Genomic DNA, 23,670 nt, shown 5'->3' with positions numbered 1-23,670 from the left:
TGACTCATTCAACCAGAGGCTATATTAAGATTCACGTGGATGAACACCAAAAAAGGGCTTTCATAAATAATTGTGAATATTGTGGTTTTTACATAAACTTAAAAATGATTATAAGCAAATATACGTTATATATGACGCAGGATAGGAATTTTGCGAATAAAAGCGCCGATGGTGGCAGGACCATCGCTGCCTGAAAGGTGATCTGTAAAAATCTGCCATATGAATTACGTGTCGGCGACTGGTACATATTTATTTATTGAAATTTAGCGATGCTATCGATAACTGAAGCCTTTGGATTGCAATATACGTTAATACTGGACTGTAGTCCTAGAATTTAGGCACGAAATAGTTAAAGTCAGATATTGTAATTAATTACTTGCGGTTTACGTGATAGCTAGTCTGAAATATACCTACCTGTTGACAGGTATTTGCTTCGGAGAGGTAAATTGAATCGGAAACCTAACGAGATTAAAGTTCCGATCTTTTCTGTAAAAGATATTATCTTAAATACTCTACCTGATGTAGCGTGATGTGCACAGCCAGTTTGAAAAAGTGTAAACATACTATTGATATTTATTTTTTATATTCACTTTTCCGAAACCTGCACATTTAAGGCGTTTACACCAGGGCATGCAATTACCAGTCACAAACACCCATACGATGAATAGGGGCAACCTATCCAGGCGGGGGTCGAAACAGCGACCTTCGGTTTGGCAGCTGATGATTTAACCCCACCGCCACAGAGGCCGATAACCCTTTCAAAGGTTAGATATTTTGCCGCCAGGTGTCACACACTTTGCTTTCATTCGCGATTAATCATTTGTGACACTGGAATTCCATTCTTCTCATGATTACAACGGTAGTAAAATAGCGAAAATAATATATTTACATAAAAAAGTTCATAATGTAATTAATTGCCATTAAAGGATCAATGTGATTTGGTTTATTGTGCACTGGATTCACTTTGCATGATATTTGGTTTGAATGCCGGCATAAAATCGTTCGCACAGAGTGATGGTGTAATGGAGGCGTTTAAATTATTTCAAGACAGCTTTTTCAGTGCATTGAATTGGATGTATAATTATTTGGCTCTTTTCTTTACGAGAGGCTGCTTTGTAATCGAAAAAATGAAAATTTTAAATTGCTACGATTGTCAAGAATTGTAATTTGTCATAGCTGCGATAAAGCATTTTTTCCTACCGGAAATTGAGGTGAAACGATATTTCTCCCTACGAGCTTAGGCATTCATATTATTTTTCCACTGATTAATATTCCCTTTAATTGTTTTCAACTCTCCATCTTGCATTTTAAATTGAACTTTTGAATCCAAACCATCCCTTCGAAGTCTCACAAAATTTGTAAGTTTCGAAAGTAGCCCGATATTTTCAATGCAATTAGAAAATATTAATGGAATATTAGAAAAATGAGCGAAAACCTATATTCCACATGGTTTTCTATGAAAATTGCGTGAAAAAATACTGTCAAGAGTTTTTTTTCCCGGCGCCGTGGTTTGGCCGAATGAAATTGCCTCGTAGTGTATAGAACTGAGTCGTGTACCTCTCAAGTCGTTAAATTGCGGCCTCAAAGCTATAAAACTGCGTAGATGCATTTTAGGAGAACTAGCCTTAGAAATGTGGTGAATTGGAAGAATAATGTAGAGCAAATGAAAAGCTCTTGCGAGTAATGAGGAAGTTCAAAGAAGAGCAGGGAAGAGGTCTTTTTGAAAATTTTGGGTGGACTACTTGAGTAGATTAAATTGGCCACACTATGCGACACGATGATCGAATGAAAATAATCCTTGAGGGACAGGTGGAATGAAAGAATGACGGAGATAGACCACGGATGATATTCATCGAGAGAACTATAAAGCTCAAAGTGAAGGACGAAATCAAAGAAGTCACACGCATTTTTCAGGAGTAAGCGGACAAATCGAAATCAGATTGCATGGAACAATAAGTTTCCCTTTTATAGCTTTTACGGTAAGTGGAAGTTTTTGGAAGTGAAGAAAAAACTCTGCATTCCGGTACAAGGTACTAAGTACTACGTAAACTTTATGGTACGACGAATGAAGGAGGGATATAAAGAAGCATGAATGAAATAAGAATGGTGGTATGGTATGGTATTTGAAGGAGGTGACCGACAGCTGAGGTCATTTGCGCCATGAGGGAAGGGTGTGGAAGAAAGGGTGGAGAGAAACCCGGCGTCGGCGTTAGCCTGCTCTTAACTAAAGGCTAGACGATAAATAGCGTGATTTGTTCCCATACCACCGAGTTCAACATTTAACAAGTATACGTGCACGATAAGCCATGCCGAGGATAGGGGAAACCTCCGGGAGGGACTCGAACCCGTGACCTCTTGATTGGCCGGCGAAGACTTAATCCTGCCTAATTTTCTGTGAGTAAAGCATTCCCTCCATGAAAAGTTCTCTTGAACGAGTATACGAACTAGAACTCTGATAACGTCACCAACACATGAAAAGCGGGTGGACACTTTCGTGTTGTCTTATTTTGAGCATAAGCCGGAATGGCCGAAAGTATGAGGATTTATCTTTCGTCGCAACTTATCGTTCCCTGCCATCCTACGAATTCTACTAATGGATTTCGACTTCGGTCTGAGAGAGCGAGAACATTGCTGTTATGTCTCAGAGTCCCACGGTTAATGGGTAGAGCCTACTTTAAATTATCTTGGGAGGGATTTCGAATGAGAATTACCACATTTGGGGAGATTTTGGATCACCAAATGAATCGTTCGAATGAGTTAGTCATTGCTCGACGCAACAAAGACGACGCGATGGAAATAAATCGTTCCCTTTTAAGTGAGGCCTTCAATTGGTAGGTTTCCCATTATTTTTTTTATTGCCTAAATCGAAAGATTATTACTCCTGGAGTACGTATTTCACGATTTTAGATTTTTTAATGACGATATCTATTTTTCGCGATCAAATGAAATGTGAAAAATTTCAAGCGCGCGAAAACGCTGCGGCTAAGTATGAATGCTGGGAAAACGCCGTATAACGTCATTCTGGTTCCCGCTATCGGCGTGTGAGGTGACCTTGGGTCGAGGCTTTGAGCGCTGATACGATGCAGGCTGCTATCAGGTACCAGAGTACCCTGCTGGCAGGTAGCACTTGGCTTAAATAAGGATTATTAATACCTTATCAAACGAAGAAAACTTTCCGACCTTTGGCAGTTTTAATAGGTGATTATTAATACATGTTTCCCTGAGCTCTGTGCCTCATGCATGCATTGGTAATCTCAGGCGATGTAAAACTCCTATCTGCTCGTATAGAAACTAAGTCTCTGTGACGTCACGTAGAGTGGCATCGCATGGGGGCCAGTCTGGCCTTTTTCAAATGCGGTTAAAATTGACCATTGCCAATCGTCTGAACTGGAATTTCTAAAACCAAATAATTTGTATATTATGAATACACTAATGGTGGGTAAGGAATCGCAATCAATACATTTCGTTTTCTTTGATGAAGGAAACTACCCTATTTAGCATTACTGCGCGCCGCAGAGCGTCACTAATTGAACTTCCCAACAATGCACTACATCTGCGACGTCATTCGAATTCGAGCCAAAATTTGGAAAGACAGAACAACCCCCAAGTAAACAAGTGAATCAACCACAATCTCCTCAGTGCGCAATTAAAACGTGCTATTGTTCCATTTCTGAAACTTTTTCCGTCACCCATAGACGTAGATACAAGGGATTTGGCTTTGGCCGGCTCATATACATCCCAGGTGGTCAAATTTGGGCGTTCGCGTAAATATCTACCGCCGGTCGTCGCGCCGACTGTGAGTGCCAAATCGCCGGCTGTTGCGCCCGCTCCCGCGGCCAATTTTAGCAAAGGCCCCGGACGCGATCGCGGCGCCTCCGCTACAGCCAGCGTATCCTCCGGATACTAACCCGTGAAGCGAGAGGAAAGAAAATGGCCGATGTCTAAATACCTTCCTCGAATTTAAATGTGTTTTTAGTTTTCGGTTTTCCGGGGGTCTAAATTTCTTTAATGCATAGCAAATTTAGTGCAGTAAAATCGTTAAATATATTAGAATTCTGCTACCATTCCTTCATTCTCGAAAGACCTTAAGTAAGGGTATGTGTCGTAATTAATAATTTTGAACTTAGGTTTCATAAAAATAGCAAGGTCTGATGTAGTTCTGACTAAAAATAAATTATAAGGTTGATAGCTAATACTTCATCCTTCAATTTATTATGCGACAGGTATTTAATCATTATTTGCATTTATATTCCTATTAACCACTCAACGAAGGATATTGAAAACAAAGTTTATAGGAAAAAACAATTCGAGTTAATAATGTTAACAGGAGTAAATCTCTATCTAAATATGCTAATATGGTATTACATATGTTATCAACAGAAACACTTCAATAAATTATAGATCAAAATAAAATAAAAAACATATATGCGTAGCAACTCCAGTTTTGTTTACCATTAAGATATCGATGGAATTGTCAATTGCATTAGCTTCTTTTTTGGGTATATTTCTTAAACATTCCCATTCCTGTAAATTCTAATTTCCTCTCTTCTTCCTTGCAGTTGAAGCTGTCCCCTCAACATGTCGGACGAGGAGGAGTACTCGTAAGTATTCGAACAGACAACTGAAATCAATATTTGGCTGATTTGCACCAATCAGTGAACAATTATTACTCTAGCTTGAAACAAAATGTGCATCAAAAAATAATTGTGGGAGGATTTTTATGCACATTTGACTCCAAAACTTCAAGTTAAATCCCGCAGAAACGGAATTTTAAATTTTATGCTAAGAGCTATCGAAGAATACATTCCATACGTATTCATAACTATTCATAATGTGATCCTCCGTATTTAGGCCATATAAATTTTCACAGGCTATTGTTATCATTTAAATCTGAATTTGAATTACCTGTGCTCTAACATGGAATATGTGGACAGATTTTCATGAGTTGCAACTACGAAAAGACCATGTTCTCCGATCTTTCTAATATTTACTACAGCTATTATTTTCGATGAGTTTACGAGAGATATTTCTTATGTATCATGCATCGCCTATGAAAAATATTCGGAGAGTATTTTGATGATAAATTCTGCCGTAAAATTCTATATACTGGTTAGATCACCAGTTTCGCTGTAACACTGAAAATATGAATTGGTTTTCTTACGCGGAAAGTGACGCTCAATATCGCATAGATGCATGACGAGGATAAAATAGCAATAGTGGCGAGAATGACAAAATAGCTAGGATTGGATGCAGACGTGACCTCAGATCCTTTGGCAGACACTGGAAGCGTAGGCGGGCATTGGAAGAGTTAATTGTCTTGCGTAGCGGGGTGAGTCATACAGCTGTCGCCCGCCAACAACGCAAGAGATGCAATCTGAAAGAGTGAAAGGCCAGGACGTTGTACGGAGTATAGGTAGAGGGGAGAAATATTTATACTTATTACGCCTTCTCTATCTCTCTGAGGTCAGAGGACTCTATTCAGCGGGCGGGGATGTTTTGGGGTGTCTGTAGAAAAAAATCATCGTGGGCTGAAAGCCATTTTATCATTCTTATGCTAAGAACTAACCGCAAACTGCCGGTTTTCAAATTGAGTCGAGTGGTAAACTTTTCTCCATCGCTTTCTTTTCCTGAGCTTACTTCTCCATTCTACATTATATCCACGTTTCTTTTTATTCCCACGCCTTCTGCCATGTTTCACGGTTTGAATTGAGTGGAGGTTGGACTCAACCAGGGGTACAAGTGATTTTTTTCTCAACAGAGTTAGGTAACGTTAATTGTTAAAATAAATACACAAAAACCTGGTTGCCAAGGGAAACGAGTGAGTCTCTGTTCTGTGCTGACATCGAGTGGAAAATCAAATGCACTACGAAATATCTAATTGATCTCGTTTGTTTTCTGTACATAATTTCTTTACCTAACTCTGTATAGAAAAGAGAAATCACTTGTACCCCTTGGCTTCCAACCCACTCGATTAACAAAACACGGGTATAAAACGCACGAAAAACCAAAGAAAAGACTGCGACACTGCGCGTTTTCATAATTTCACGCTCATTTTCCCGTTAATTCGAAATCCAACAGACCTCAAGCTAATTTTTGCGATGATTTTTTTCCATAGATATGTCTTGAGACACATGGGCTGCATTGGGATCTCACGATAAGTCCTCCCTATGGATAATTAATAGCGTTTTTTTTTCTCTGTCAAATGGGGCGTTAAAAGGGTCGGCGCGTGCCTCGAAGACACTTTTCATTGTAGTAGCTGGGGAGTATTCTGGAGGGGAAGGGATGGAGGGAAGGGGGAGTAGGAGGGGTAGCGGTTGGAGGGGAGAGAGAGATGGGAGTATAGCGTTACGGGTTCTCCGGAGGCGTTTGTTTGTGGGAATCCGAAAAGGCGTCTCTCGCGGCGGGCATTCCAAAAAAAGCGATGAAGGCAGCGAGCAGTCCGGGGATGTTTTTCGGGAGTTCCGAGGCGCGGACGGAAATAGTCGCCGGGGGAAGGGGACGAGGGAAACCTATTCATAGACGTCTGCTCCTCTGCCTACGCTCCCTGCTCCGCCACTATCTATCTCCCCATGCCACTAGAATTTCATTGAAGCTTCCGCAGCTCTGGAAGAAGACGTGAAACTTGAATAATTCTCGTATCACTTGAAATCTTCTTCTGATCGAAGCTATTTTTCAATTGGGTTTTAAAGATGCCACGAATTAATCGTCTAGTCACAGTATTTGGAACTATCACGAAATGATGGAAGTGTATCCTCTCTCCATCATAACCAAGTACTCACATTTCAGTTGTTATCTCATATCTTGATGTATTTGCGTGATTTTTTGGTTTTCCGTCGAAAAAACGCCGATTCATTTATTTGGTAATGAATTAAATTATTGCTTTTTCATCAATTTTGATAGTTTTTTTTTGGTGGATCAAATTATATTTTTTTCACTTTCATCCTCGCAACTTTATCCAAGCTATGTTAAACGTCTGATTTTCAATTATTTTTGAGGATTTAATCAATTGAAAATCCCCATATGGAACACGGTGGAACCCGAAATGAACTTTCACTGAGACTAAGACGAATTGAATATAGACACGGTCCCACTCTCACGTTTAATATGGTTTGTGCCCACACAAATGTATCCACAAATTGTATGTCCAGGTATTCAAATAAGTAACTAAATGTAAAATAAGTTCTTTTTATAAAAGTAAGTGCTATTAATAATTTAATTCGCGTTTTAGTGATGGAAAGGCTAATAGACATCCAAAAACTTCAATTCATTGGTAATAACTAAAACATAAGTATTCTGAAATGATAGAGATCGAATGCATTTCCATAATTTTGCGAAAGTTCCACTTATATGGACTATAGCACGAAGCCATTTACAGAAAATGTGTTCACTTTTTTTAACCCAGTAAATACTGTATAAAAGGTACCAGCCTTAAATCCTCACGTTGATTCTTGGAATCCTAGTTGTAAAAGGAGATTTGAGTCCTGATGATGTAGAATCTTTCCTTCAGTCAATGATCTCCACTTCTTTCAGCATGAGTGTAGCGGTAATGAGTAATATGTTTCATCGATCTTCTGCAAAATTTATGTTCAGGAGACCAATATTTTGATTCATCAGACGGAACCCTGCGGCAAGTATGGCTAATTCATCACGTATGTAATCAAAAAGCCTCTCTTTGTGTAAAAATCTCAATGTGATGAGAATGGTAGTTCAACTCATCCCTCAATGTGACTTCCTGACCAAATTTTACCCATTACAGAGAAAACGATTGCAGATCGTGGAAAAAATTTCTGATGCATTCATTCAAGCTTTGATCCGCATTTTTCCCGTCAAACATTTTCGCCTGATCAGTAAATTTTGAATGAAACGTTTTGAAAGAGAATCGAATACAATGGGTCTAATAAGATTTTACTTCATGCTCCAGCTCACTATTTTCCTTTAGAGCTTAATTTTTCGCTTTCTATTTAAAGTGGGTTCTTCTTTATAGGAAAATTTTCTCGTTGCTTTCACTAAAAGTGCAACGCATGTTTTAATCGATGTAGTTCAATGGTTTTTTTAAGCTAGGAAAAAATCAGTATAAAAATTGAACTGTCACGCTGACCGAACACTATTATAGGAACTACATTACAGAAGTTATGAATTATTAAAACTATAAAGGAAGAGATCGACAAATACTGTCATACTTTTATTTTTTCAAAGCCTGTAAAAGAGTTGTGATGCACTGATATATTATAATCAGTCATCCTTAACATTTAAAATTGTTACATTGTTTAATTGGGTTACTCGAAATAACTTAAGCAATTTTTAATTATCTGAGGGACACTTGTTTAAAAAAATGATAGATTTTTAAAATACCTTACTTATCAAAAGCTCCATATATCAGCAAATATCGTTGAAACTTGAGAAATTTGAGCGTAAGGCATCTACATTTAAAGGGTGAAAAATATTTTTGATACCAATAATAATATTATATTTTTAGATAATGATTATCAAAAATATTGTACTTACGATTTCAGAGTGAAAAAAATTAGGAGAGACACCAAATGTCTATATTACGGATTATTTTTTTTTAACTGAATAGAAAATAAAACATTTATCGTTTTGTGCAAAATTTGATAAGAAATTGTGATTGTTGCAAGCCTTTATCGGCTTATAATTTAATAATTTTGTAAGCTTTCTCTTTTGCATTGTCAAAACAGCCATGCTATGGACTAAGTAAAATTGGTGATGTATGAGGTCAATTTGAAAATGGCTGAATAATAATTTATTATAAATGGTACCGTGTAATGTCTATTGTTTTCGATGCAGTACTTGTAAATGTGTTGTTTATGTATGGGTACCAACTGATGTGTAGTTTATCGTAGTGTTTGTGATTATGTACGGTATTTTTGTATTCCCTTGTGCAGTATGTATTTTATTGTGCCAAGTGTACGTCATTGTGCATAAGTGGTAATGCATGCCCGTATTCCCTCAAGTATTCGTGTTTGTGAGACTGAATACTGCGAAAAATACTCCGCGGGCACTGGGAGGGATAACCCTGAAAAATTTCTTTTCCTATCAATACGTAAATAATAATAAAAAAATAAATATTTGAACGTAAAATTTAAAAAAAACCTGCCTTGTGACAAAGTTCCTTGACCATATTATATGAACATAAATAAATAAATACATTCCTGTTATTTGAAGTAAAGTTTCATTTTAAAGAAACGGTTGTCCGCAGAATTTACGTGGAAAGGACAGAGTAAAAACTTATCCCTCTTCCAAGGATATTTTCACATGATAAGGAGATTTCCAACTATCTTTCTCGATAAATTTATTGTTTTTAGCGCAATAAAAATGCCTTGAAAATAATCTGCGACCTGACAGCAAATGAAAAAAAATCTGCCTTACAATCGATGTTTAGTATCCTTTGCCATTAAAAGAAAATGTCGATTAATTGCAGCAGATAAAAGATGCAAGATATCCTTAAAGACGAAATTACGTCTGGAAATTCGCGAAACTATAATTACTTAAAGATAGTGATGAATCTAATCTCGATTACAAACAGAATGCATACTTGTTCGCCGTTCCTTGATCAGCCTTTGCCAGCCTAAATACGTGTTACAAAAATTTCATGCGATAGGACTTTGATGGTGCAAGGCAGGTTTTACGTGATCGAATTTTGATCTTTATTCTATATGGGTTCCCATCCAATCAAAAACACAAATCAAAATCCTCATTCTAGGGAATTAATTGTACTGTTTTCTTCTTTTTCATACTAAATGTGGCAACAGTGAGGAGGAGGAGGAGGTGTAAGTATAATACATAATTTTATACCCATTCTTTCATCCCTATAACTAAGACAATTTCTAGGCTAAAGCACTAAGATATTTAATTTACACTTATTTTATTTCATCAAGGTTAAATAAATTTGTAGTGTTGTTTTATCACTGAAAATCCTATCCGTGAAAAATTGAAAGTAGATTAAAGTTGCCTGCACTTAATATTAAGCATGACATTTTTTCACTCAAATGACCAATTGCATTTTAAAAACAAAAAAAGATATCTTGTACATAAGTCTGTTTTACAGTAGAATGCTCTGGAATGTATCCCTTGCATTTTTCTTGGTAGAAAAGTATCCTATGTATTTTTGGGAGTAGAGCTTGAGAGAACTTGGAATGACCAACGAATTAATGTCCTATTATCTTTTTTGATTAAGTAGTACCAATTTCCTTAGTAGCTCATTCCAGGATATATATTAATCAATGAATTCTGCTCTTTCTCATGTGAAGGGCCTTCTATTCCCCTACGCTGCTAATTTTTACCGATTCATCTCTTACGATTTCTCTCTCTGTTTTGCAGGAAGTAAGTACAAACAGCTGTTCCGACCCCCTTCTTTGAGATGTATCTGTAGAGGTAACCATGGTAAAAAATAACTTGGATGTCGACAAAATGGAAGACAAGACATTAATGAACCAGTTTTACCTTAGTTCAAAGTAGATTCTTTTTAATTGCACACATTAATCATGATTTTGTTCAATACATGGTTTATGGTGACTCTAACTATCTTTCTTTGGGAGTTTGATCTAAATTTTTTATCCATTAATGTACATTTTCCACCCAATACAGTTAAAAGTATGTCGTTCAAAATTCAACAAAACAATGTCTCCGTCTGGTGAATGTGTGGTAATAGAGGCAGCTGATAGCTTAAGGAAATTAATGCTTTTGAAATTTCAGGGTCGTGGTATGTCTTTACTCAAAAGCTTAGTAAACCAACACCTTGTTATTTACTGGCTAAGAATTCAAAGTATACTTTGCATGGGAAGTAAAATAAAAAAAGGTCCCTTTTCAAGGAAAAATCAAATGTGCTAATGCAATTTCCCGCTTTTCTTACATACTTTTAGCAATCGTGAGGGCACCTGTTGCTGTCTATAGCTCGCAATGATGAATTTTAGTGAGTTAGCTAAACCTAAATTATTTTACATTTATCTCTTAGCTCTCTTCCCAGGTTTATGATATTGTCGAGTCATGAGAATTATACGGAAAAGACTGGGTCCAGAGAGCTGTTCTCATAATACCTTTACCTAATACTTTATGACTAAATGTACTAAATGACTTGGTTATTCAGGCAGAAAAAAATATATTTGGCTGATTAGGATAGCGCACAAATATCAATTTAACGGATCCATATTTTTCAAATTTATATATTAAGAATATGCAGAGCTATTTTTGAACGTTAATTGGATTGCTAATTAAAAATTATGAAAACGGTGACTTGGAAAGCGGATGGAATATTTTTTGTTAAAATCGTAGATATTGCAATCGCTCAACATCAGAAGACTTATCATTTATAAGAGTGTGCTGATCAATTTGTAAATGACGAATTTACAAAAATAGGTAGCCTAGCTTTTATCGCAAAAATTTAAGGCCCTTCAAGAATGAAATTATATGGTTTATTTAAACAATGCTATCTCATGAGTCGCTTATGTCAGCCTAGATCAAAAGAAAAAATTGGCTGATAGTCACCTTACGAACGTCAACCGATTTAATAATTTTTTCTCATATGACCGATTCAATTGCATTTATTTCATCTAGAATCATTTATTAGAGCGAAAAATATTCTGCCTGGTACACCAGTTGTTTAGTTTCCAAATTCTTTTTTCATCTCCAATAACCAACATTACCTTCCAGAACAAAATATGTAGTGATCGAAGGTCTAGGAGTTTCATTAATTCATAATTTTCTGCCCTGATCAATATGAGTCAATTCATCCAGAGACAAAAAATAAAATATGCAACACTCATTGTACTGTCAGAGAATTTAACAGCAGGAATTCGAATCTTCAAACACAATTCTGGTATGTGACCCGTGTCATCTAGTTTAAAAATCTGGCACCTAGTTGTTATTAAGTCTTTCCAAACTTAAACAAACGCGTAAATTAGTAAAGTGTCTTCTTAGTGACGCATTCATTTTGGCCTAGTAATGAGACGAAGAATGGTAAAATTATAATGCTAAAACTAATGGACAGAACTCCAGCTAAGGCAGTAATTTAACTGTTGCATCAACTTTTATTCATCTAAGATGCCATCTATATTACTAACCTCTGGGTGATTGACTTCTATTTCTTCAACTATCAAAGGTCAACGGTTTTCTAGAATGATAATATCCCACTAGAGCCATCATTTTAAGATCTTTAGATATTGTTTTAGTACCTAAAGACTCAAATCTCAAATTAATTTACAGGCGAAAGGAGAACGTGCTGATGTCCTGATAAATAATTTCACTTGAACAGCAATTAGGGTACAATGAGGAAGCTTAATAAGTTCAGAAATGATACCAATGGAAATTAATTTAAAATTGGTAAACTTATGACATATTTATGATACTGTGTACATGAGAGTCCACGTCGAAAAAAAAAACATTTTGGGGATACAGTAAAAAATCCAGTGATATAAATAGTATCTACCCCATATGAATTGGTTATTCCAAAGCATTCAAAACAACTACTGTCAATCAAAATCAGATAAATGTCATGATGTGATTTTAACAATGATATGCGGTCCTGTTACCAACAGGCCCTGATAATTTAGGTAGTTTGGTGTTTCGTGTCTATTGTTCATGAAGTCTTCGTAAGGTGTTGCTCACTTTTTCTCTCTCACTTTCTCTCTACCACACGGTGCCATCTATAAACACAGAAAGGAACTGGATAAGAAGAAAGAGTAAGTGAAACGCTTTATTACGAATTTCTGCCAGCAGTCAAAAGGCCAGTCCAAGAGCGCTATGCAACAATATAGTTATTGTTTTATCACAAAGAAGTAAAAAAACGAGAGGTAAATAATTTTCGAGGTCAACAACTATTTGGTTGAGTTCACCTGAAGAGCTACTTCACTATAGGTTAACTTTGATTATAACTGATCATCGGGTTTTTCCTTGACAAATTCTTTGTGGTGAAACTTTGAGAACTCTATGAAAATGTGGCTTAAAATTTCTTTTTTGTGTAGAATTTTATGTATATGCTTCATTTTTTTGTTCATGTCTCATGTGTAATTAAGGCTTTTAACTCCACACTATTTGGCACCACGTGTAACACGAAAACATTTTTTTTATCAAGCAAATTATGTGTAAAACACATGATGTGTAAAACATGTTCATTTTTAATCAAAAAATGCTATTATTTTCATGGCTTTTTTAGCTGATACTAATACGCAATGGACTAGCCTTTCATGTAAATCAATATATCAAAAAATAATTTTTCATTTTCACACATTTTTTTGTTCTCTTCAATTTTGTTACTATTTTCAAAGAAACTTTTTTTTTTAATACATGAATTGACTGGCTGGCAGAGTTATCTCAGTGTGGAAGTTTCTTGCAAAGAAAAAAAAAGCTTTTTGTTTTGAAGTTGGAATCTTAGGTTTGTTTCTGTGTTGTCTGTTCTCACCTCGCTTATGTACGTGTATTTACCAACTCCTGATATTCATTACTATGGTCTGACCATTTTAAGTTGGTAGTTGGACATATAAACCTTCGATCAATGGGATGCTGGCTTCCACAGGCACTTCATTCGCGGTAGACGTCTCTTAGCCCAGCGTGAGGTGGAAAGTGATGGAAGTGATTTTATTTTATTATCTTTCTTTATACTTGTCATGAAAATACGCTTTTGAGTCAAGCAAAAATGGACGTAAAGCTCAGCAGCCCAACCTAGAAAGTTTCTGTTCTGGTTTCATTAAAGCAAATTTATTACAAATGACACTCGAAATGCGATTCAATAAAAGGTTGGTGCCATTTAATATGGACAAGAAATTTACGAGATATTCTAAATGTTATCCAATCATCTTTGATAACTATAGATGTAAAATTATATTATCAGCGAAATAATGCACGTCTTTAAAGACATCTCTTTGATTAAAATTGTGATCACCACGAATTTTGATCGCTCTTCATGGTCATCGGCACCCGGATTAGGATATAACATTTAAAACAGAAATCTGAAGCCCTTTGATTTAAATGCAGTCATTTGCATCCTAAGTACATCATAACGTTATAGTGGGAATATAATTGGGACCTTAGTATGCAAAGTTGCTTGTCAATGCCACCATGAATATAAAACTGCTTCATTTTCACGGATTGTTATTGATTTCTCAATATGAAAGGGAAACTACGTTAATTTGACGCTGTCACCTGATGAAGACAAATGTGCCATATTTGTATCGAATGTTGCTAGGCCCAACCGGTATTAAAGGCTTTCAATGATTGGCTGACTGTTTATTGGCCAAGTACCAACTTACGGTGGTCAGACAATAGAACTTTAAACTTTCCCCGTCAGCGATGAGTTCCAAAACAGAAAAAAAAACTTATTTGCTTCTTTTCTGTACTTATTTGGTACTATATTAAGCAATTATAACACAAATTCACACATTTATTACAACGTACACACAAAGTGAAAATTACATCCTAGTAGGGCATTAAAACATTATGTTTCCCATCGCTTCTATGCACAAACAAGGTAATAAATAAGAGAAATTTGCGAAGATCATGCAGGTCGCTAACATTCACCGGCGCAAGAAATAAAACCGAGGATGAATCATATGATCAACAGGTACTGAATTATGAATACAAAATAAATAGTCTTACAGAATTATAACTCTTATCATAAAATAATCGTTAGTTAAATCATCTTCTGAACATTTCTGTTACAGGTCTCAGCGTAACTAATTTACTTCCATACTAAAGACTTTTTTTTCAGATCGCACTTTAATACTGCATTTGATTTTCCACTAAGGGTCTATTGAATATAATATAAAGTAAGGGTATAATTTTAAATTGGGGAATAAGCTAAGAGGGAGCTGTCACTGTATCCACACTATTCACCGCTTCTTATTAATTATTACTTTATTTTAGTTGATGGTAGATCTAATTTATTTTAAGTAATTTACCATACCAATTTCTTCTTTTCATTTTGAGTGACTCAAAACTGGAATGGAAGTGTTATTTCTTAACTTTTGGAATGTATTTCAAAGAAATCATCAATTAAAACCTTAAGTTAACATCCTGTATAATTATGTACCTCATTAGAAACCTAGCAAGTGATAATAATTAGAGTAGAAAAAACCTTGGACGTAGTTTAGTTTTGAATGAAATTTTTTGAGTTTTTAATAGAGGACTCTTAATTACTGTTCTAAGTCAATGCCAAATTTTTGAAAGTAATAGTTAGAACCATAGCTCTTTCATAGCATAGTACATTCATATTTTCTCTGAGCACTAAAACGTTTTTTCAATGCTTTCTCATTTCTTTTCTGTTTTGATTGGCATTGACTTCTAGAGCTTACTCACATTTTTTCAACTAATGTTCCAAGGGATAAAAGTAACATTTTAAAAGTCTTAGTGTATTCTAACTATTATTGCAAGATGCTGACGGCTGTTTTACAATATAATTTAATTAATAATCTTTTCCTTTTTTTATAGGCGACCTCAGCCAAAGTAAGTCAAAAACTTGTCAGTATTTTGACACCATTAAAGCATTTGGCATGCCTATGCTTTGGAATACTGCTACGCGAGAAAAAAAACATTCATATTTTGAACATTAAATATTTTATGTATTTTATTTGATGCGCTCAATTCTGCCATTGTCTGGATTTTCAAGTTCGTCATTATTGTTCATAATTCGTAGGCTTTAAAAACTAAATTGAGCTGCTTTCATCAGAGTTGAACTAGTCCATACAACATTCGGCTTGTTTTGGTGGAACTTTAAATTTCCCTGCGCTGTTTTAATAACTTCTATTTAGCGAATCGTGCGAAATGTAAATCTATCGAGTATTTATAACTGCAAGTAAATAATCAATAACATTAATTACGTAATAATTTAACAGTTTGTGAGCTAGAGGAATTCATGTGCCAAATTGTCCAAAAAAGTCGGATTTTCCGGCGTTCAGCCTTTATAACGATGGGAGTTTATGGTAACTCTACGTTTTGGATTTTTCCTTAGATCATATTTTCGTAGGGAGCCACAATTCAGCTTCCCAGCTCTTCTAAAGGTGGTCGGGAATTTCCATAAGTGAGACAGTCAGTGAGTTATGCCAAGGGGACGAGTGCAAGGGACAACATGTCCTAGAACAACCTGTCCTAGAACAAGGGACAACATGTCCATGTCATAAATGTGCCAATAGATATCTGTTAATAGATTAAAATTCAATTCTCCCAGATGATCTTCATTGAGTGTCAGTTTTCACTTTCAGCCTCCAACATCCCTCCACGGGAAAGCCCTAAACATCCTATCAATTAGACAGTCACAACAGGCACATCCGCGTGGAAATAGTATACATTCTAGGAGAATCGAGCGCGCCAACTGTACTCTAGTTGACAGTACAATTATTGAGGTCAACGAACAAGTTTGTTCCCTCTCAGTCCTAGAGACTTTAATGAATATCTCTAGGTTTCCCAAACATACGCAAACACAATGCTATTAGCACTATATATGATAGACTTTTACCAAAAGATTTGTAGAAATGATTATTTTTATGCTCAATTCTTCCTTTGTACAGCAAAACCAAGAAATGCACTAGAATTAGTATCTTGTTTTGCCTGAATAATTCCGCGAATTACTCAGTAACTTTTTAAAATTTCTTATAGAATTTTTCATTAGTCTCCTTTTCCCTGTTTGCATTTCAAATTTTAAAAATATACCTCGAAAAATATTTCATGCAAATTTTAACCCACAGGCAGAAATTTATGATAAAGGAGAATAGTTTTGGTGTGATTTCTGTACGACAAGACTCCAATCCATTAAATGCGAAATATGTCATATCGGAATCAAAAACTTCTTTAGCATTAAAAAAATTGATATGATTTCTGACTCGCGAGCAGTGATATCCAAGGGCTCTGTTGAAAGTGCTCAGTGCGAATTTTGCATCCAACAAATGAGGTCTATACGTGTAAAATTTATAAAGCAGTATTCCATCATTTGCCTTGCCTTCCTGTTACCTATTAATGTCGCTTTTTTCCTTGCAAACTTCAAAAACTGAACAAACAGAAAGTTGCCCAATTGACGGCAGCTCTGATGTTGACATCCATATTTCCTTCAGTGCTTTCTAACAAAGCTGTTCTGACATTCAAAGAGTTACATAATTTGTTAAGCAAATAATTATGTCTATGATTGTTTATATGTAAAAAATAAATGTATTCACACAAGTAAATTAACACTGTGGACACAGGTTGATCTGTCCGATGCAAATTGCCCATGGCATACAGGAATGGGTGCGACAAGGGTGGATCAGCATATTTATATGTGTGTGTATGTATGCTAAAAACATTTACATGTGTATGGTGTTCCATGTTTTATGGTGGTGGACAGAAAGAAAGACATAGCACCCGGAGGCAGGGGAATCATAATGTTTCCGTCATGTCGTCACGTATTCCTACGATAAACAGGGCATCAAAATCAGTCATACTAAGACAGAGAATAGCATATTTTACACTGAATGCAATTTTGTTCTACTCACGGTGAAAGGTGTATTTTATCCAAATATTAGGATATATAATAATGAGATTATGTAATTTATTCACTCCATTAACCACATTACACTAATGAAATTAACTTAATCATCCCCAAGTTAGTCAGTGTCCGGAGTGATAATGTACATGAGGACATGAGGAATTCATTAGTTTAAATAAGGTTAATTTTGAACCTCGTATGAAAATGTAGACACTATGCTCTTTAAATCACTAAAATCAACAAATTAAAACTAAAAAAGATCTTTAAATAACTGAAGTATAACCAATACTACAAATACCACGGGTATATGAAGAAACCATGAATTTTTCAACAGCTTACAGCCTATTACCAATGGTATTATTAAAAAAACCACATGGATATTCTTTCTTAGTACACTAACTGAAAATACTACAATTATACAATGAACTAAGCATTTACTGATCATACATCAAAGGAGAATAAACTCAATGTATTAAAAACACGATATAATCTGTGTTATTTATTTATGTGGTGTGGTAACAGCCATCGTTTTGTGATTTATGTGAAATGTTAGGCAAATATATGGTGGGCAAAAACACCTGCTGACTATAATTCCTAGCATGGATGTAAACGTTTAAGGTTAATTGTTTTTTTTTACAGGAAAGTGAAAAAAAATGAATCAAGGAACTGGAGAAATTAATAATTATGTTCATAATGAGCTCTGCATGCTTCCTCTTATCTCAATACGCTGTCTTCCTTTTTTTATGCATAACAAGTCGTGACAGAAAAATATGTTGTTAACTGTGATTGTGTTGTTTGTTTTTTGTTATGTCCTAAACCGAAGCAATTTCATAACGTCACTGTGATAAAGCTTACAAAAATAGTCATCATTTCTATCCCGAAGTTAATTACTGTCGGCAAATATTCATTCATGATGAGGGATGGATTTTAAAAAAAGTAGGGGAAAGGAGCCACTTCTATGGCTACTGAAAAGTTTTCGAGAAAAAAGAATAATTGATATAAAATACAAAAGTAAAACTTAAAAAAAATCTGCTTTCCATCTTGTGTCCATTAACACTGATCACTAATCAAATTCCAATTACTTTTGTGCCACAGGGATGACGCAAAGGGAGATCCCGAATTCATCAAGGTGAGCAATCAACTTTTTTATCATTCCAAATTATAACTTTAGCAATATTGGGCTCGGCCTACTCTTAGTGAAAAAACTGTTAAAAAAAACCTGTTGAAATTTTCAACAGTTATTTGGGACTACTGTTGAATCAAACAGTAACTGTAGAAAATTCAACAGTAACTGTTGAAACTCAACAGTAACCGTAGAAAATCCAACAGTGACTGATGAATCCCAACAGTAACTGCTGAAGTCCAACAGTAATTCTTGAAATCCAACAGTAACTCTAGAAAATCCAACAGTAACCGTTGAAACTCAACAGTAACCGTAGAAAATCCAACAGTAATTGTTGAAATCCAACAGTAACTGTTAAAATCCAACAGTTTTTTCGCTAAGGGTAAGCTCAGTAACACTCAATATTTTAACTTAAATTTTAATTTATTTCGAAATAATTTATTCTGGGGCAATATTACGCAGCAGGCCAGATTTCTCTTATTTAACTATTAGTTGCCTAGGAAAAGGGTGAAGTGCTTGATTAACCAGGATTATTATAATCCCACATGGCAGAAATACTTCTCGAATACGTCTCAGAGACGTCTCGAATATCACATGTTTCGTCTCAGAGACATTCTCAGAGACATTCTGAGAGCTTCAGAGACATCTCTGAGATTTATCTGAGATGTCACTATGTCCGAAAAAAATGGTCTCTGAGATGTCTCAGATAAGTCCCTGAGATGTCTCGCGAGACTTGGCATTATGGTATGCTTTAAATTTAGGCAAAAAAATTATTAAACGCAAATTATACAGTCATGGCCTACTTTTCTCGATCATTTTAGCGACAAATTTTGTGATGGATGACCTTATGAAAATAAGAAACCCATATTAAATGTCGTAATTTTAGTAATCAAAACTGCAGAATTGCACTGAAAAAAAAATAAATATATATATATGGAAAGCATTGATGGCGTTTAAATAAGTTGTTTTTTTTTATTCCTGAACGTCTCACGATTACATCTCTGAGACATCTCCGAGACATATGCGATATTTGAGACCATAGTGAGACATCTCTGAGAGGTTCGTTGCTATGTGGGATGCTATCGTGGCTATGATAGAAGCTCAAACTCTTCCATAAAATGAGCTGAAAATGGGGTGGAGCTTCTTTCACTCAGCTGTGCGAAAAACTGTGTTCGACGCTACAAAAACTCTCAGGGATATATTTGATATTGGATTTGTAATACTTCTTAAGTTTCAGTTCGGAATAGTGTTGATGTCCATTCTTTAGCAAAATATAGTTTTTTAATTATTTTATTAGCAATATAGTTTATGTGAAGGGCTTTACAAAAATGTTGTGCTTAAGGAGGGAAAAGATAACGTATCAAGGTGTCAAATTTTTAACAAAACTTTGTATCCGATACATAGCCTATCTATATTCAAAACAAAGCAAAGGCTGAAATTTCTTACTTAATGCCAAGAATTAATTCATTTAAAAAGTTGAAATATTCCATATTCAAAGTGGATCTTTTGTTTTTCTACATTTTTCACTTCAAGATGACCGAATTGAAAACGAATTTTCATAACATTTCGTTTGATTTTATGAATCATCCAGTCTACATCGGCTAATCTTGATTTCCAATTACTCCACCCACAGCGTCAAGAACAGAAGAAGTCAGATCTTGATGAACAGCTGAAGGAATACATCGCGGAATGGCGCAAGCAGCGAGCCAAGGAAGAGGAAGAACTGAAGCGCCTCAAGGAGAAGCAGGCCAAGCGCAAGGTACGAACGAGAGTGAAGCGGAACTCACTGAAACCCAATGCATTCGGAGCACATGGAGTGCTGCTCTAATTCACGGTGAAACTCTTACAACACACACACACTTGTAAGATACGAGTTTAGCAGCATCTACATCATGATCGGCTGATGCATTGAAACCTTAGATTAACCTTTTCTAACCCAGAGCTTTTTCTGGGAGAAATCAAATTTCAAGATTTTTCATTTTGAAAACTTGAAAATTCCGCACTAAATGATAACCATCCTGGCAGCTAAATATTTCGTCATTAAAATTTACACTACAAAATAATATTTAGTTTAGATATATCCTAAATAGAGCTGAAAGTTTAAACATTTTTTATGTTGCTTAGAAGCAACATTTGGTTATGAAGGGTTAAGGGTAAGACTAGAGGGCCTGTACCTAGTATACTTCTCAGCAAATACGTGCACCAATCATTTGTTTGAAAATTTAAGTGGTACTTTAAGATGGAACGCGGCAAGAATCTGTGAAGAGCCTTGCAGAAGCTTTAAATTGATAGGATATTGATTAAAGCTAAAAAAATTACACGTTTGACGATAAGCAAGCTTGAACACATGAGGGATTAATGGATCATCGTTGACTCATCAATGGGCCCGGGAGAACATTAGTCTCGTGTCAAAATGAAATATAATATATTAAAATATTTTAAAATATACTAACCTAAAAAGGGTAAATCTTACACAGTTAAAATGCTTATTACCTAACCCTGACAAAAATGTTGACTACATTGGGTGCTTTCCATTCATATGACTCACGCGTCGACTAGTGTTGACTCGCCGCAACTGTTTATAACCCTCCAATCCATGCACGTAATCGTTTGTTGACTTGTGTCACAACAGTCAGCGACACACACAGAATGGAACACCAAAACAGCCACAAAAGTCGACTTGTGTTGATGAATGGAAAGCATCCATTTGCATCTTCAATAAGAGGTATGGCGCGACCGTAGTTGGACCCCCTGGTCGGCGCACAATAAACTTTTTGAGAAATATGTAAAATTACTGCAAAAAATACAATTTAAATTTTTACAAAAAAATACAAATACAATTTTATTTGTACTTTTCACCAAAAAGAAATGATTAATAAGAAATTTATAAATTTATGGAAAAAACAATTAATTTGACTTCGATTTTGGACGATGAAACCCTCTTTCATACACATAACACATACTTTTGACCGTGTACAAGCAACAATGTGAAATATCTGCTAGAATATTTCACCTCTTTCAAAAAACATTCATCCAAATTCTTCTTATAATCCACAGATTCCATGGAAATCATGCTCGAACGTTTTATAAATGGGTCACTTCGATAATAAATCCGGGATTTGTTGAAAAAAATGAGGTAACCATAATGCACGGGATATGAAGCTTTAAAATTATTCAATCAGAAAGAAGAAACCTATCCAGAAAATGGTTCTATAAACCGCCGCCAAACCGCCAATTGGCGAATAAGGGGTTCCAACTCCGGTTCACCCGCAGGAGAAATTTGCACAAAGCGACGCCCGACAACAATGGTATATATGTTTGACGATTCTCTTTTGTTTTGTTCAGGTGATGCGAGCGGACGAGGAGAAGCGCATGGCGGAGCGCAAGAAGCAGGAGGAAGAGCGGCGCATGCGCGAGGCTGAGGAGAAGAAGCAGCGGGAGATCGAGGAGAAGAGGAAGCGCTTGGAGGAGGCGGAGAAGAAGAGGCAGCAGATGATGCAGGCCATGAAGGTGAGCGGACGAGTCCGACTCCGAAAACCAAAACAAATGCTATGCTAGTGCGCTTTGGCGACCGAAACGCTCGATTCCAAAAATTCCATCTGATAAAGAATTGAAACGAAGCACTTTCGTAAAATAAATATCTAGTGCTTTCCCGGTGAATCTACTGACGTTATTTTTTTGGGTTTCCAACCGGGTTTTAAGTGTTCATTTTCTCCAACGTTTCGAGGGCGACACATTCCATCATCATGGAATGAAAAAGCTGTCCCCTACGGAAAAATTGTATAAACCTGTATAAAATTTGTATACATTATTATACAATTTTCATGACAATGTATTGATTTGTATACAGTCTTATACAATTGTCATGACAATGTATTGATTTGTATACATCCTTATACAATTGTCATGACAATGCATAAGAATGTATACAAATTTTATACAGGTTTATACAATTTTTTCATAGGGGGTAAGACTGTAGAAATATCTCTCATTCCCTGATAAAGAGGAATGTGTCGGACCTCGTAACGTTGACAATATGGAAATGAGCCGCTACAGTGGAAGTCACCCCTGATCACGTGTTCCAAATAATCACAAATCTATTAAGTAAACCATTGATAAAAGCCATTTTATCGCCACTTCTGCGAAGCTCCCAAAGGCATCACTTTTACTGAGGTTACTCCATTTAATATCACTCTAAGTAAAAAAATAAATGCGATGCAAGAGAAATAATGGATCCAAAGTGATGCACCAAGCCTGATCATCCTAAATTTATCTCAAATGCTATGGAATTGTGTCGTTGTGGAAGTCATTATAATGAAAATGACAAACAGAAATAAAGTCAATATAAAAATGAAAAAGAGGGTATTTTGTGGGGATCTACCGAAGGGACACGTATTTTTCAAACGCACGGTTTTTATTCCCCCCTTGTTGGACTTACTAATACTTAAAATTATAGTTGCTTTAGAAACGATTTCCACATGTTATGACAATGGCAGTCATGGATATTACATTTCAATTCATCATTATGGGCAGCAAAGAGAGCCTTTTTAATATTCCCAGCAATAATATTAGTTTATTTTCGATCCATAACTGTTGCAAAGAATCATGTTTTATCTATTTTAGACCCTCCTCACTAATTTCCCGAATGTAATAAAATTATTTTGCATCTATAATTTTTCTCCTATTCATTAGTTTCCTAACAATTGAAGAAAAACGGTGATACATTAAGAAGTTTTGCTTATGGAAAATATGCTTTTTTACTCAAAGAAAACACTGCTATGCTAAAGGAAATTTTAGAATCAAGTCAATATATATAACATAGAAATTAATTGTCTATTGTCTACATTCTTTTACCAGCAGGACAAGGACAAGAAGGGTCCAAACTTCACCATCACCAAGAAGGATTCTGCCGTAAGTATAGTATATATTTCAATTTATACAAATGTTAAAAGAATGCTCTATTAGAAAAAATATATAGAGTGATTTTTTCAAAAATCTTAAAAGTTTTCTCTATTGATTACTTTTTCCCTAAAATAAATTGACCATTCAAATTTTTTATTACTTTACAAATTACAAATTATTA

The 23,670-nt window shown here is 35.5% G+C and overlaps 1 protein-coding gene across 9 annotated transcripts in view; it reads left to right on the top strand.

The window, feature by feature from the left end:
- LOC124162055 (troponin T) overlaps positions 1-23,670 on the top strand; it is a 40,462-nt gene that overhangs the window by 6,103 nt on the left and 10,689 nt on the right. For 2 of the 9 annotated variants that reach the window (XM_046538396.1, XM_046538395.1), the window contains exons 2-9: positions 4,560-4,601; positions 9,771-9,788; positions 12,672-12,695; positions 15,439-15,453; positions 18,560-18,593; positions 20,221-20,346; positions 21,933-22,097; positions 23,448-23,498. In XM_046538396.1, the coding sequence (XP_046394352.1) occupies positions 4,579-4,601; positions 9,771-9,788; positions 12,672-12,695; positions 15,439-15,453; positions 18,560-18,593; positions 20,221-20,346; positions 21,933-22,097; positions 23,448-23,498 (456 nt within the window). In that variant the 5' untranslated portion in view covers positions 4,560-4,578. Of the gene's footprint in view, positions 1-4,559; positions 4,602-9,770; positions 9,793-12,671; positions 12,696-15,438; positions 15,454-18,559; positions 18,594-20,220; positions 20,347-21,932; positions 22,098-23,444; positions 23,499-23,670 lie in introns of all 9 variants that reach the window. The other 7 variants (XM_046538394.1, XM_046538402.1, XM_046538401.1 and 4 more) reach the window with 7 other exon arrangements.

Source organism: Ischnura elegans, chromosome 7, assembly GCF_921293095.1.
Source record: "Ischnura elegans chromosome 7, ioIscEleg1.1, whole genome shotgun sequence".
NCBI lineage: Eukaryota > Metazoa > Arthropoda > Insecta > Odonata > Coenagrionidae > Ischnura > Ischnura elegans.
Note: the sequence above shows the minus strand (reverse complement) of the source record. Positions and strands in the feature narration are given on the sequence as shown.